General features: G+C 41.6%; 1 protein-coding gene across 3 annotated transcripts in view; it reads left to right on the top strand.

The window, feature by feature from the left end:
- Positions 1 to 16,207, top strand: part of TBCD (tubulin folding cofactor D) — a 117,093-nt gene that overhangs the window by 48,238 nt on the left and 52,648 nt on the right. For all 3 annotated transcript variants that reach the window (XM_082293884.1, XM_082293885.1, XM_082293883.1), the window contains 3 exons: positions 2,478 to 2,634; positions 11,080 to 11,137; positions 15,509 to 15,538. In XM_082293884.1, coding sequence (XP_082150010.1) covers positions 2,478 to 2,634; positions 11,080 to 11,137; positions 15,509 to 15,538 — 245 coding nt within the window. The remainder of the gene's footprint in view (positions 1 to 2,477; positions 2,635 to 11,079; positions 11,138 to 15,508; positions 15,539 to 16,207) is intronic.

The following is a 16,207-nucleotide window of genomic DNA, read 5'->3' as shown; positions in this document are numbered from 1 at the left end:
GTCTTCCACAAGCTCCTTCACCAGACTTTTATTGTCTCTCACCTGCCCTGAGCACCCGACTGTGTAAAATCTGTGTTTAAAAAGCAAAATATCTGTGCAACCTGTTTCCAGCATGAGGGAAAAAAAACCAACCCAACCCTGTTGTTTGTAATGCCAGAAGTTGTTTCTTTATTTTCCAAGGCTTGAGTACAAGGCTGTGCTGCAACTGCAGTGACACTCTTGGGCATGGCAGGGTGGGGTGAAGCAGGTGCTTATTGATACCTTCAGGCTACAGGTAAAGGTGACTGTGTTTTCTTGAGCATTCACAGGCCTGCACAGGTGGATTTTGTTTAAATAATCAGCTTGAGAGTGGACACTATTTATCCTCTGGTTTTGCTGGCACACTTTTTAAACAACTGTAGATCTGTGAAGTAAAGATCTGAAGAACTGCAAACTGGAGATCTGTAAAGAAATGGAAACTTGTAAAATTAAAGCTAAACTTTTAAAGTTAAAGCTGTGAAGTTAAGGAACAGTTCAGATCTTCTCCTTGCTGCAACTTCCAGCCTCCTACTTTTCAATAAAAAAGGCATGTTCGTAATTTCAAAAATCAAAGAATTTTGTCTCCGCCCTACCAAATTTAAATAAGTTTCTTCTGGCAGGTTTTTTTCTAAAGTTTTTGGATTTTTAAATCTGTGATTTTTTGGGTAAAGTGACTTTAGGTTAAGATTTGACACAGTGTTGGAGGAACTCTAGAGCAAGAAATTAAGTTAAACCAGGAATTTTGGGTAGTGTTTCTTCTGGGTTTTTATAACTCTTAAATACCAATGAGAACCCTCTTTTTTGAACATGCAAACACTTGTCAGGAGCAGTTTTTATTCAGCATTTCCCATAGCCCATGGTTCACCAGTAAATACTCAACCAGTAATAGCACAAAACTTTACCAGATGATGCCTAGATCAGTATTTCTCTTGTTCTTGTGTTTCTAATGACTCGTGCTGCACACTTCACCTTGTTTCCCGTGTTTGTCCCACCTTCCCAATGCCCACTGTTGGTCCCTTCCTTTCCTGTGTCTCCACACTTTGCAGTCACACAGAGCAATGCTGTGAGTCCCAGATGTAGGAATAGGACACCAGAGAGGTGTGAGAGCTCGAGCTGCCCTGGCCAACAGCCCCTGGAGCATCACCACTGTCCCTGACCCTGACACACTGGGTGCCTTTTGGTGGCGTGCCCAGCATTTGGGACATTAAACTGCAAAACCACCTTTTTTCTTTCATGGAGACAATCCAAATGTGAGGAGCTGCTGGAGGATCCTCCTTCCCCCTTTCCCTCACTGCACAGAGGTGGGAGTGCACTCACAGCTGTCGGAAGGAGCTGGAGTGATCACCTGCACTGAGGGGAATGTGATGCAGCTTTGCAAAATTGCCTTTGGCGCCTGCTCGAGTGTTCCTGTAGAACCAGCAAATTCCATTTTTCTCATCAGTTGATGCGGCAGTTTTCAAAACAAGCTAGGCAGCATTTTTAAATACTTTCATTGCAGTTTCTTTAGGAACTGGGAAATGTCCAAAAATACAGCAGGCAGGGATGGATCGTTGTTCCAGAATGGGAATTGCTCTGTTTCCCATGTAGTGTTTATGCTTCTGTTAGCCAGATCTCGTCCATCCCTGTATCTACTGCTTGATTTTCATTAGCAGCTTAAAATGAATTTAAGCAGCCTTTTAACACTTCACTTCTCCAGTCACGGTGTCTATCTTTTTGTTTAAAGCGGCAGTACACAGTGATGAACAGCACATGGAAGTTTTAATTATTTTGTGATTATATCCACTCAAGGATATCCAGACACAGATTGCTAATAAAATACAGCTCAGTGATCCCATTTCTTTTTAATGGGATCACCTTGGGACAAGTATTTTCTAAGGAAAAAAGATGCATTTGATAAATTTGATACAAGAGAAAAAAAAAACAAGAGAGAAATTGTGGGGGTTTTTTTAGAGGCTGTTGTTTCTGCAGACATTATTCATCTAATAAAGTTGTGCCATCTAGAGAGAGATGTATTCAGATTTGCTGTCTGGATGTGCAGATACCAAATGAAGGCCCTCTGGGGAGCCCTGCATTCATATTTCTTAAACTGTGGCAATGTGTTACTAGCACGGTGTAAAAGAATTATCCTTTCAGGTTTTAGAAGCTCTATTATCTGTAGAGAAATGTTATTGACTCCTGCATGTAGTGACAGGACAAGGGGGAACGGATTTTAACTAAAAGTGTGTAGGTTTAGGTCAGATATCAGGAAGAAGTTCTTCCCTGTGAGGCTGGTGAGACCCTGGCACAGGTTGCCCAGAGAAGCTGTGCCTGCCCCATCCCTGGAAGTGTCCAAGGCCAGGGCCAGAATAAGGATTTGAGCAACCTGGTCTGGAAGGTGTCCCTGCCCATGGCAGGGGGATGGAACGAGATGGTCTTGAAGGTGCTAATTGTTGCTGTTGTGGTTGTTTCTGCTGTAACAGTGGTTCCTGTCATGCTGAAGGCGCTGACGTACGATGAGAAGAGGGGGGCGTGCAGCGTGGGCTCCAACGTCAGGGACGCGGCGTGTTACGTGTGCTGGGCCTTCGCTCGCGCCTACGAGCCCGCCGAGCTCATCCCCTTCATCAACCCCATCTCAAGGTGAGCTGTGCCAGTAGGAAACTGATACACTGACGGGTCGTTTTCCTAAATCTGTTACAACTTAACGTGTCTGCTAACAGGTATGCTGAAAAATAAAGAATTGCATATGAGTGGGATGGCGGTGACATGAAGATATCTAAGTATTTCCTTATCGGGTGCGATGATTTCATGTCCCTCTGTTCATCTGTAATAAGAAAACCAAAGGAAAATCCATAGAAACTCACTGTTAAGTGGGATAAGAGAAATCAGTGGAGGCTTTAGCAGGGTGTTATCTTTTGTCTGCTTGATCCATCTTCTCTGTGGGGAGTCAGTGACACCAACTCAGGGAATTTAAGAAGATTTGGGACCTTAGTTCAGTAGAGGTAGAAATAACAAACTGAGGAGTTGTTTTATGGAGTCATAAAGAGCTGGAAATACTAGGAGAAAACTTAAGGAAGAGGTTGTTTCTTACTTTTTTCAGGTGGGTCTTGTTCTTAACCATCCAAGATTTCTGGGACTTTGTCAGATGGGTGTTGTGCAAAGAATAAAATATATTTTTACTGACCAGCTTACAGCTTGCAAATTGAGCAGGTTAAGTCTGAAAGAATAAAGTACACTTCAGCTCTACTTCCATACAAACTATAATTTTCCTTTTGAAGTGCTCCAATTCAAAGATTATTTTGAATAAAAAAATAAAACCATTTCAGTTTCTGAAATGGGTCAGAACTTTATGTGGCGATACTGAATTCTTAGTAACACAGCACTTTTGAATAGTGGGGGTTTTATTATTCCTAAGAAGATGTTTGAGTTAAAATTAACAAATACATGAGAGAACTTTTCCTCTTTTGATACCTTGTGGTTTTATAGAGCAAAGCAGAGTCCAGGATCTCACTTAGCAGTGAATGGAAGTGCCTGGTGTAGATCTTTTTCAATCTGTGGTTTCTGTTTCAAAAGACTTTCAAAAGTAAAATCTTTAAGAGATTTCCAAATCTGTGGTACTGCAACGGTGGACCAGAAGTTGCTGCAACTTTTCACTTAATACTGTCAATATCATTGCAGATACAAACTGGTTTTACCTTTTTTCTTTCATCTTGTGTTTTCCTTCCTCCGTGGCTGTGGGATTCTCTCTTTATTGTTTGGTCTTTTTGTTGGCCACACACTGGCTGACATTTCGAGGTGTCTTAATGGGTGACTTGCACTGCAAACACACAGGTGGCTTCTAACAGTTTCTTGGCACACTTTTAGTACAACCATTGATAGCAGCAACTCAGGCAACTTTATCTCCATCGGAAGGGTTTTGGTCAGTGGTCATTTAGTATTTTCTTTTTCAAAAAAAATAAAAAGAAGTTTGGACTATACAGTGATCTGTGGTCCTGGATATCTGCCTTAATTTTTAGGGACTTCCTTGCTTCTTGATTGCTGACAGAACTATTTCAAGCTCATCCAAAAAGCCTAGTTTGCTAACACTGGGCTACCTACTGAGCTCAGCATAGAATAAAGAATATATGACTGTTTCTTTCTTCTTTAGAAACAGTAGTTAAAGTTCTTTGACACAATCTGTAAACTAATCTATTTTTATTCCTTGACCACAGTGTCCTGGCTGGTCTCTGCTGTTTTTCACCCCTGTAGCTTCACTTTTCAGTGCTGGTCCTTCAATGCAGGATCATCCAACAGGTCTCTGTCCAGTGGTGCTTGCTCCTGCCGTTTTTTGAGACCTTGATAAAACCTTCCTTTCTAAGAACCTGCTGTCCAACTTCTTAAGGCCAAACACCATTTTTCTTCCATTTTTTCCACAGTGAACAGACAAGAAATTCTGAGACATCTTAGCCTTGTTTCTCTCATGAAGCTGTTTCATGGTGTTTTGATGATGTTTCATCTACAATGGCATGGATAGTAAAGGAGAAGAGTCTGGTAACTCTAAGCTGTGCTAGAATGTGATGCCATCCACTGTTTCAGAATAACTTTTGGAAAGAGAATGTGGAGCTCCAGAATAGCCCTGCTTCACTTTGGCATGCTAGCAACAGTGACATTTGCCACAGTAAGGGCATATTCAATTCACTTCTAGCTGAGTTCATGGTAAATTATTTGTAGTATGAAATTCTTACCTGAGGGTACCTAAAGATGTACTTGCACAGTGAAATAATGCTGTGAGTGCAATCTTGTATTCCTGTTTTTAATCTAACCAGCACTAATGGTAGCACTGAAGGCATGCTGACACCTGTGACCAGACTGGTAACAAATGGCCCTGGCAGGCTGGTAGCAGCTCTGCAGAGTCACATTTATGTTCTCACTGCCAGAAAATCTTCAATCTTGGTATGGCCAGACTCATCCTGAAGTCTGGTTCAAATCTGGTGATTTTTCTAGATTTGGTCAGCAGCTTGGTGAAAATAAAACCTCTGCTTCCATCCTCTGAGTTGAAAAAGTTTAAAGGTTTCTTTTAAGGTCAGACAAGCTTGTTGCTTGTGAAAAGCCCACTTGTGAGTGTTCAAGCCTTCTCTTGATCATAATTCTGATCTGATCTGTTTGTCAGAACTTTTCTCCTGCTCGTGGTGCTTTGAGCAACATATTTCATAAATCATTTACTCCTTTCACCCTGCCATACTGCAGTGTTGTTCTCCATAGGCTTGAGGCAGGCTTACCCTTGGGATTTTTCAGGGTTTGTGGTATTTTGTTTTACGGTCACAAAGCCATTGGTGGGACCTCTGGAACAGGTGCTTAGAACAGCAGGTTGTGTTTCTGAGGAAGTTCATGTCCTTTAGCTACCAGCCTCTTCTGGAAACAAATTCTTTTCAGGAAAGTGTCAAGTTACAATAATTGAGATCCCTCTGCCTGTGGTAGTAATACCAATGAGTGCTGTTGGGAATAAATTGGTGGGATGTAGAGAAACACGGGGTGGAAGCTGAAAATTGCTAATGAACAGCTGTAAGGTGTTGTGGTTTGTAATATCTTAGTTTTCCAACAAAGCTGCAAGCTATTTTAGCAAGTATTAATGCTATATAAGGCTTTACTTAAAAATCTTTGTAGTTATAGTGGCCATTCCTTTTCTAAATCAACTCTTGAAGGTAGAATTGCCACTCCAAAGAAAAATGGTGAAAACAAAAATTCAAATAAAGTATGACACACAGTTTCACCTATTGTGTCAGCAAGCCGATAATTACATATGGCTTTTTTTTAAATCTAGCCTTAGGTGTGTCACTGTTTTACTTAAGGAAGAGTCATACTTCTAGCCACAAGCAAATTGTTGCTACCCTTAAAAAATGCAGCACTCAGCATCTTGAAACAAAGTGCATAATATCCATTGTGAGCTGAATTACACAGCAAAAACATCTGCCTGGATAAGGATACACACTATTACAGAAAAATAGTAAACACCTTCCAAAACTGTAGTGAGTGATTGCAGTCCTGAACTGCTGGCTTCACTTAGTGCTGGGAATTGCACAAGGTTTATCCTGCACTCAGTGTTTAGCTGCTGGAGGCACATGGGACCCACTTAGGTACCCAAATACATGAACTGGGTCCTGCCCTACATCTCCTTAACAGCAGTTAAGGTGTTAAAGCAGAGGGTGATTTGTGGGGGATTCTTTTTTCCTTTTCTTGTATCATTATGTAATTGAAAGATGTGTTTTCAGCACATAAGGAACATAAATATTTCACTTTGGACCAGTGAAAAATCACTTTAAACTGCATAAAGTCAGGGTTTTTTTTTAGTAAAATTTCTGACAGTGTTTGGAAATAAATCCTTCTCTCCGTCATTCACTGTCAGCTGATTCTTCCCTGTTTTCTTATGAATGTTCTGTTCAGTGATGAAATTGGCAGAATATTGAAGTTGCAAACAGATTGCTGTAGATCCTAGATCAGCCCTTCTCCTTCCTGACCTTGCCACTCTTCTAAAAAAACAAAAAGAAAGCAAAAATATGGAGAACACTTATTGGAAATACATGTCCAAGAGTATTTCTAATAGTACTTGCTTGTATTTTTCCATGTCAGTTTTTTTTCCCTTTCCATATTTCAACAAGATACACTTGCTCACGTCTGCTTAATGGTTTGCTTAAGTCTAGTTAAACTGGTTTCTAAAACCTTGCCTCATCTATTCAAACTACAGGACCACAAAAAGAAAATTCTTGGCAGTGTAGATGAAACTTCAGTTCTTTTGCAGGACAGTGTTGCTCTTTTTTGAGATGCACTCACTGAAGTTGCTGTTCAAGCATATCATTATAAAAGCACTACTTGACTGAGCTTTGTTTCTCTCCCAGTCTCTACATGCAGCCTCTCTTTTTAAGCTTACCTATGAGGAAAGTGAAACAGAATTTAATGACTTGGAAATGCAGGTAATTTGATTCCTGCCCCCTTAGGTGTGGAAGTTGCTGTCTGTGAAGTGGCAGGTGCACAGCAAGCAGCTGAACTGTTTTGTTTAAAACCTAAACAAAAAATAAAGAGGAAAACATACTTGCACTCTGTCATACAATTAGAGTGATTAAATGGTTGCTGGCTATCTGAACCGCATGGAGCTGTGCAGGGTGCAGGTTCCTTTGCCTGTTGTGGCTGGTGTAGGGTGTCAGGAGCTGGGATCTGTTGGGATCTGGGATCTGTTGGGAGCTGGGATCTGTTGGGATCTGGGATCTGTTGGGAGCTGGGATCTGTCTCTGTGCAGCAGAGCACAGGCACACGCCGTGGGTGCGGAGCGCGAGGGCGGGCGGCCTTGGCTTCCCCGGGGTGCTGCCTGGCTTTGGGAGGGGGGAACAGGCAGGTGTGGCTCAGGATGGATGATGGAGCTTGCTCCAGGGCAGGATTGTCCTGCAGAACTGGGGAAATCTGAAGCATTGCTTTGAGCTATGTCTTGTACCATGATGAAATACGGAGAATGGCTTTCTGCTGTCATGTACCTGCAGAGGAGAGCAGGGTGCTAAAAGCACTTGGGTAAAGTGACCTCCTGCAGGGGCATCTCAGACCTCGTTTTTTCTTTCTTTTTTTTGTTAATAGCAGGATTTGTCACTCCTGTTCTAAGTATTTTTCTTGTTGCTCTTTTCCACATGTGTATTTCTTAGACTTTCATCGTTGTACTTCAAAGTTTTGGGTTGGAATAACCCACTGAACAGTGTAGGAGGGTGGGTGGCCAGCAGGAAGTGTGAGAGCTCTGTGTGAGCTGGGTTAGAGGGACTGCAGAAGCAGGCAGTGTGGAAATGGGAATGTCACAGCATTTCTCCTTCTCCTTAGACCTTCTCCTAAATAAAAGGAGGAGTTAAATCTGAGACAGTCATCTGCAGTGTGGCTGGAGCAGGCCCTTCTGCTTGCTCCTGCAGTGGTGTAACACAGCTCCATGGGATAAAGTTAATAGGGGAACCCCTCTGGTCTCAAAACTGAAAAAAAACCCTGAGTCTAGATGTGTTTTCATCACCCAGCTTGCTGTGTAGCCCTCCCAGCTGGGCACTGGCATGACTGGAGAGGTGCAGAAGGGGCTGTTTGCAGCAGCAGTGCACAACAGACCTGAGTCTGACTCTGGTCTCGCCTCCTTTTCTTAACTTGCTTGGATTGTTCAAACCCACTTTGCTTGTGGTGGTTATTGTGCCTTTCCCTTTCCTAATTTACAGCAGGGAGGAGAGTTTACCATTCTGTCCTGTTACCACTTAGACTTCACCCTTTTCTAGGGCACAGGAAGGAAATTTTGGGTTTGTACCAAATAGGCAAGAGGTTTGAGAGTTTATTTTTCTCATCCCACAGCTTCAGGGTGGCACACTGGAACTGATGGTAGCAGCTTCCCAGGGGTTAGCAGTAGGATCAGCTTCTTGCTGCTTGTGGCTAGTGGAGACTGGAAGTGCCTGCTCCAGGTGGTAAAGGGAATTCAGGTTTATTGCCTGGTACACCTGGTCCTTGTAAGTTGAGGGTAATTGGTGTTTGTGCTGTTTCTGTGTTCTGGTATCTCTCACCTGGCCTGCCTCTGCTCTCTGGTCATTTCCACCTTGTCAGGGAAGGGAATGAGATCCAGGTGGGCTGGGGAAGTGCCCACTGCCATACTGAATCCTTCTGACTTTCCCCTGAAGTCGGCTAGGTGAGTCCCTGGAGGAGCAAAGAAGGGAAAATGGAGAAAGGGAGAATTATTAGTTGACTGATAAAATTGCAACTTACTTTTAAAGTCTGTATTTATTGTGTACTTAACTGCTGTCATGCATACAGGCTCCATATCCCTCAAGGAGCCAAGAAGGGTGATCCATAGAGACTGGAGGGTGCAACAAGGAGCCAGGAGAGGTGTTCTGTAGGGGCTGGAGGGTGCAAAGCCATCCTCTGGCCTGCCTGGCAGCAGGCAGGTGTGGTGCACTTGACAAGTCAAGACACGATCCTTTGAGTAGCTTAAAAAAAAAATCCCACTTGGTTTGACATAAACAGTTTCTTTATGTTAGGAAATCCTGGTGCAGTATCACATAAACTCCCACGACAAAGCAGACAGGTGAAGACACCTTAGATGTGTTTCACCCTCGGCACGCTGCCTTCTGCACTCAGCCTGGCTTTGTGGAGGATGTGCCTGCACTTCCAAGTGGGAATTAGCCTGAAAGGAGCATTTGTGCTGTTTGATAAGTTAGAATACCTCATTAAAAGGATTAACATAAAATAGTGGCTGCAGTATGATTTAGGAATATAACGGGGCAATGATAGAATTCTTGGGGTTTTTATTTTGCTTAACACAGTGTTTGGTTGCAGCACTGAGTGACTCAGGTGGTATCACAGACAATATGTTGCTTTGCTGGCTTTACTTACACAGCTTTGTCTTAAGGTAACAGAGGAATAAGAAAGAAATAGGGAAGTATAATGTGATTATAAGATGAGCTTTTGTTTGATGCAGTGAGGGCAGCACTCGATTCTGAGCTTCTTGGTGTGATGAGGGATGTTTTTGTGGGTGGGGGTTTTCTTTCCCCTCTTTGGAAAAGACCAGTATTGAAATACTGCATAACTGACAAATTACTGTTCTAGCTTACAGTCTGTACAATTAGAAATGCAGGCAGGAATTTGCTTCTTTCTGGTTTCAAGGATCATTTTCATCCCATTCCTTTAGTCTCGAAAGTTCTCTAATTAAAACAGTTATGGGAGCTAGTCATATCATTAAAACTATATACTTCTTAAGAGTCCTTTTGAAATAATTTCTAAGTCTCTCTGTGTGCCAGAGAATTAACAAGCACAGTATGAAGAGTGTGTATCTGACCCAGCAGTTTTTCAGCAGTGAGCCATGTGTGCTGCTTCCTGATGGAATGCTTCCTGAATGTTTGCTCTTCCAGGCACTGTTGTTTCTGTGACCTCCTCTTTCCTCTTGTCTTTGTGGCACAGAGGGGTATTGCTCCTGCAAGTAGCAATAAGAAAGCATTGACTGTCTTTAGAACACTTTATTGGGGTTTGTTTTCATTTCATTCTGGCTTTCTGTCTCCTGTTTTCCCTAATGGAGATAAACTGAAATTACAGAGGCCAAGCTGACTGTGCATTTCAGGGAATTGGAACAACACAGTATTCATCACTGCAGGGAACTGATAGCCACTACCCAGGGAAGTTTGATATTATCAGTGTAATTAATATCCTTATGCTGAAGCAAAGCTATCTTGAATTTACTGTTCAGCCAGTATTTATTTCCGGTTTTGCCTGGAGTCAATAAATCATGTAATGAAGAGTTTCAGGGTTTGAAAGGAATAATTTTCTGCTTAAATGATTCTCCTGAAGTGATGTTTATTTGTTGCTGAAGTTAATTGAATGCTGGAGGTGGATTTCTAAAGCTGCAGACTGCATGTCCTGGGTTATATTCTCTCTCCTGTGTTGTGTAGCACATCTTTGAACAGCAGTTCTTTTGAGGCAGAAGAATTACCCTGTGCAGGTCACCAGACTTCATGCATGAAGAAATTGTTTCGTATAATTGTCCTTCTGTCTCGACAGGTCACCCTAAAAAACTGCTTGGCAGTTTATCTTGCAGGTTACTTTCTATCAGGATTTGCATATTGTTTGATTTTTGTGCCTTACAGGATGTGACTGTTCTTGTGGAGATAACTGCAGGTTTCCATTGCTTAACTTTGTGTTGTGTTTAAGCCTTACACAAGACTTGCTGTGCTTTTGGCTATTGAGAAACTGTATTTCCAAGTTTTAATTTAAAATTGCACTGTCTGAGTCTCGCATTAGAGATGATTGTTATGCCCAGGTTTTAAACCCCTGCTCTGTTTAAAACAGAAAACCTTTCTGTGCAGTAAATGTATTTGTGTAGTCCATAAATTCTTTTGACACAGTGGGGTGGCTGTTGTGCTGTGGGAAGTCCACAGAGAAACAAGGAAGTACAAGGTTACTTCAACTGAGATTTTAGTTCAGGCTTGTATTTCTAAGTAATAAGCTGCTTAGAGGACATGCTGCCTGTTCTGCTTAGAAGGCTAAATGTTGAAATGATGGCATTGCTCATTTCTTTTCATATATTTGGTACTAATGCCCAATGTTTTATTTCCTCAGTGCATTGGTTATTGCTGCAGTATTTGATCGTGATGTTAATTGCAGAAGAGCTGCTTCTGTAAGTTACCACATTCCAGCTTATATGACTCTGTTACTTTTTGTTTGTTTTCATTTAATAATTTGTAGGCTTAACTACATTGAGCTACAGTAGAGAAGCAAAATATTAAGTTGGGAGCAAAAAAAGTGTTCTTTAAAATCCTTAGAAGTATCATGTGAATTTAGATGTTAACTTATATAATCCGCAGATGCACATCTTGATTTATGGCCACAGTTAACAGACTGCTGTATTGCTGTCATGATGATCAAGATAAAATATCTAAGGAAGAGTTATTTAGCATTTTGTAGTCACAAGATCACAGACAAAAGGGTCCTACCTAATACACAGATATTGGCTCTTTTGCAAGGCTCCAAGCTGGTGAGTTTTGTGAGGTTACACTTTTCTGGTTGTGCGTCAGCTGTTACCCTTTAATCGTGGCAAGCTGAAAATTTCTAGAATAAGCTCTCTCCTTCAAACATACTTTCAGTTGTTGTATAAAACTCTTTCCATAGGACTGGGAATTTTTAAAAGTAAGTGACAAACCCATTAGGCAGGTACTCTTGTGTAGTGAATAGAACTGACACCAAAGTTGTTGAGAGCAGTATTCTTAAGAGAAGGGAAATGATGGAGAATTACAGATTTCTCTAGTTAGAGAATTTGAGAAGAATGGACATCTTATCTATGAGAATTTAAGTCTGTGTGTTGTAGATACTGAACTTGCTTTCTTTAAAAAAAAAAAAGTGTGAATTGTATCTTTCAACAGATAAACCAAATTTTCTTATGCAAATGTAAAAAACTCCACCCTATAACTGTATGAACTTGAACCAGGACCAAAGAGTGTCTGCCAAAGAACCAGATGTCTCTGTTCCTGACAATAAATGCCACTGTGAATGTGTTAAAAAAAAAAAAAAAAAACCAACAAAACAGCCTTTGCAATACGCACATTACCAAGTCAGTCTGATTTTTTTGACTGAAATTTTGAAAGCTGATGTGTTTATAACATCAGAAGGGTTTCTCAGGGATACCTGGATAGCATCCTTACTTTTTGTAGCCACACCTCTGCTGGTGAGTTGAAGCTGCTGAATGAAGCTGCAGTGTAATTGCTGGGGAAGTGAGTCAGTGCTTGAGCAATCCCACCACGGCTCCTGGGTCTGGAGGTGCTCAGACCAAGGCAAGCCAAGGTGCTGCAGGTTGCTGAGTAGTGCCAGAACGTATTCTTCTCACACTGTACAACTAATGAGTATCAGCCATGCTACTGCCCCCAAACTTCAACTCCTACATTTTAGAAACTGTAGAATTTGTTGTTCTTGGCTAGTTTAAGTCCCTTTATTCAAATCAATTCCTAAGAGGAATTTGCTTTCCTGAGAGCTGCACAAAACCTTAGGGAGCAGAGGTGGTGGACAGTGAATTATTTATGTGATCCCTAGGAACTGTCCTCGGAATCAGGGTTTATATATACACAGAGGAGAAATCTTTATAACACAATTGCCACTACAGGTGTGCTGCTTACCTTTGGTACCTTGATTTAATTGTCCTCTGTGATCATCAGTGTGTTTCTTAACTACACTTAAACATAAACTGATAGTTGTACCATGAACTGTGTGCTAAACCAGCGCTGTTGACTAAAGCTGTGAGCTTAGTGCAGCCTGTGTATCTGTATTTCTAATGAGTACAAAACCCAGCACATTCCTCCTCCCTTTCCTCTTCTGCTGTAGCCCAGGCTCTTGAGCTGTCTGCAAATCAGCTACCTCCAGTCTCACTAGTTTTTTCACTAGTGCTTTCTCATTCTGAGCTGGTCAAAATTTGGAATAGCTGTTTGATGGATAGTTAGGAAATTACTAAAGCCTTTTCTCTTATTTTAGAAAGGCAAAGAAATATTTTGTGTTTACCAGCCATTACTACAATTTTGAAGAAAAATACCTGGGAGTGCTAAATATTTCCAATCATTACTACAGTTAAACACATATTTAAATAAACAACATGTTTTACTAGGTTTTCTATCTATTATAATATGCAGTATATTATAATGCAGAGCACCAATAAAATAAAATGGTGAATAGAGACATTTTGAACCCTGAGGTTAGAGAGAATAGAACAAGACTCTGCTTTTGAAGCTCCGTGAGCATTCTGGGCTGGCTTGTGCAACTCTTTCATGAATAATCAGTATAAGGAATAATCAGATGAATAAGTGATGTTGAATTGGACTCCATTCAGCTCTGACATCTCAAAGAGAGGTGGTTTTTTTTTCTCTGGGTTGGATGATGGTGTTTAAACTATCTTGTTTTAAACAAAATATTTTTAGAGAATGTTGTCATATTTTTTCAGTTTTTGTGGGAAAGAAGAGCATTCAGGTTGCCAGACTAGTTGGTCACCTTGGTTCTGATTTCATGCAATCTTTAAATTAGTATCTTTGTATCTAGTTTTTCCATCTCCAGAAGGGGATTGTATAAAAAATGAAAAATTATTCTCACAACACACTTGAAGTATTTGGTATCTTTTAGGAATTTCAGGGCTTTACAGATTTTGTATCATTTAGGCACTTGTCTGAGCAGCACATTTTTAAATGACATTGTAATGCAGTGATTGTATGAAATCCCTTGGATATGATAGAGAATGGCATCCTCACTGAAATGTGCCTGTGCTGAGTAAAAAAGGGTCTCAATAGCATAAAATATAGAATCATAGAATTATCTAAGTGGGAAAAGACCTTTAAGATCATCAAGTCCGACTGTTAACCCAGCACTGCCCAGTCTGCCACTAAACCCATCGAACTGTGATTCTGGATGCACCCAAGTTACCAGAAAATATGTTCTTCATCCCAAATATACCTTTTTTATGGAATGGGCTATAAGATTATCACCGAATTGCCTTCTTTTCACTAAAGGGGAGCTCAGCTGCACAAATGGCTGGCTGCAGGTTAACGAGCTCTGATTGATCTCCAGAGGGTGCATAGCATAAAATACAGCCTATGCCATCAGTAACGCATTGAGGGTCTCAGTAGCATCAAACAAGACCTCAAGCTGATGTGGAAGCAGAAAGAAATGAATGCTGCAGAGTGACAGGCATCGATGTCCTGGCTGGGAGCAAGGTGAGGAGGGGAAAAGGCCCGTGTCAGCAGCTGGGCTGCAGCAGCCAGCAGAGAGCAGTCCGAGGGCACCGCTGCAGCCCCAGCTCCTGCTCCCGAGCCCGCTGGATGTGCTGCCCGGGGCGCGCCGCAGCCGGGAGCCCGGGGGCACCGCTGGCAGCGGGTGGGCTCCCAGCCTGTGCTCTGTGTCCTGTGCTGCCAGCAGGAGCTGGATCTGCCCAGGCAGGTCTGCAGGGGCTGCAGGCAGCAGCCTGAACAGGCAGCAGCACCTCGGGAACGCTCCGGGAGGCTCCGGCTCCATCCCGGCTGGCGTCAGCCCTTGCTCCACCTGTAGAGTATGATCCTTGGGGAGCCAGCTGAACCTGTTGTGTTCACAGGTGGATTACCACAGGGGTACTGTATGGAGGGAATACAGAAGCTCTGTCTGTCCAAATTCTTGTGGCTTTTCAGTAAACATTAGGAACTTCCCCCCTGTCCATTAAATATCAGTTAACGAGTGTCGTCCATCACTGCAAAGCTGTGTGTGCAGAGAGAGTGACAGTTCCTTGGAGGAGTGTCCAGATAATGATGATCTCCCCTCTCTGAAAAGAGTTAAAATTTACAGAAGCTTTTATTAGTACTCAGGATTGTATGTCCTTTAGAGGGATAGAAATAATGGGCTTTTTTGCAAGAGAGAAAAAATTCAAATAGGGAATTAAGTAGGTTTTCTTCTGTATGCCATACAAGTAGATTAACTTTATGGTTGTTTTCATTGCATTTTTGCAAGATCTTGAGTTTATTTAGTGCAAAATACAAGAGATATACATGAATATTGTCTTCAAATTTTCAAAGTCCAGTGTTTCAGCATGCTTTCAGACACATACCCTGCAGATAAGTATTGCAGTCTCGGTGGTTTTTTGCCCAAAGTTTTCATTGACAAAGAATTAAACTTTGCCCACTCTTAGCAAATGATGTTGAAGTCAGACAAGAGTGAGTTGCCTCAGTTGCTGTTGTCTACATCATGCTGTTTTTTCCATCCCAGGGCCAAGCCTTGTGTCACTACTCCCAAGCACTTGTGTGGGTGTGACGAGTTTAATAAAGCTGCATTCTTAAACTGCTGCCGTGCAACGTATGGCTTCAGGAGCAGCAGAACGTGGAGATGCAGAAACAGAAAAGCCCTGCGGGCTTGTTCTACTGACAAAGTTTACTTTATTTAAAACAGAAAAGCCATGGGTCATTTATATTGTTGTGTGTTTTGAATTCATCATCTGGTGTTTATCAAAAAGCAAACCTGACTCGTTTTGGTGTGTTTGTTCTCTGTTCCTCAGGCTGCCTTCCAGGAGAATGTTGGGAGACAGGTATGGTGACTTCCCTGCATCTTCATTCATTTGTGCCTTGGAGGTTACTGTAAGCATGGAGTGCCTAAAATCAAAATTAAACACTGCGGCTTTGGAAAAATTGAGTAAAAGAATGTCACAAAATAATTGTTTTCATTTTTCAATTCATATGAGCAGCAAGTTCTTGTGGAATATTTTTCTGAGGTGTGAGCTTTATTTTAGTATTCCAGTTTGGGAAGAAAATGAGCTTACTGGTAATTGTCAGTCCTTCTGAAAAACAAAACCAGCATTTGGGCTGATCATTGTATACCCTGGAAATTACAGTGCTTTTAAAGCAGGAAAAGGGCAGTTTTTTGGTTGGGTGTTTTTTTTTTTTTTTTCATTGACTATCTAGTTTTCAATAGAAGCAGAACAACTGAAGTGGCCTGTGAAATCATTGCTGCAGTTGGTACCACAGTAAATAAGGCTTAGGAGTCTTCAACTCAATTTTTGGGCTTGTCTGTTGTATCATCTAGATATCTTGAGAAATCTGGTACTTTTGGAGGTACCCAAGTCCTTTGGTAAAAAATATTGTGGTAGGTTCCTATGTAACTTAGCAACATTTAAGTAGTTAAAATCCTCAAGACAGTTTTGATTTGCAAGCTTGGAGGAGAAGCAAATAGGGCAAAGCCTTGGATTTAGTGATTTCTC

The sequence above is a fragment of the Coloeus monedula genome, assembly GCF_965178545.1.
Source record: "Coloeus monedula genome assembly, chromosome: 19".
In the NCBI taxonomy this organism is placed as follows: domain Eukaryota; kingdom Metazoa; phylum Chordata; class Aves; order Passeriformes; family Corvidae; genus Coloeus; species Coloeus monedula.
The sequence above is the reverse complement of the archived record's forward strand: the minus strand, read 5'-3'. Positions and strand labels throughout refer to the sequence as shown.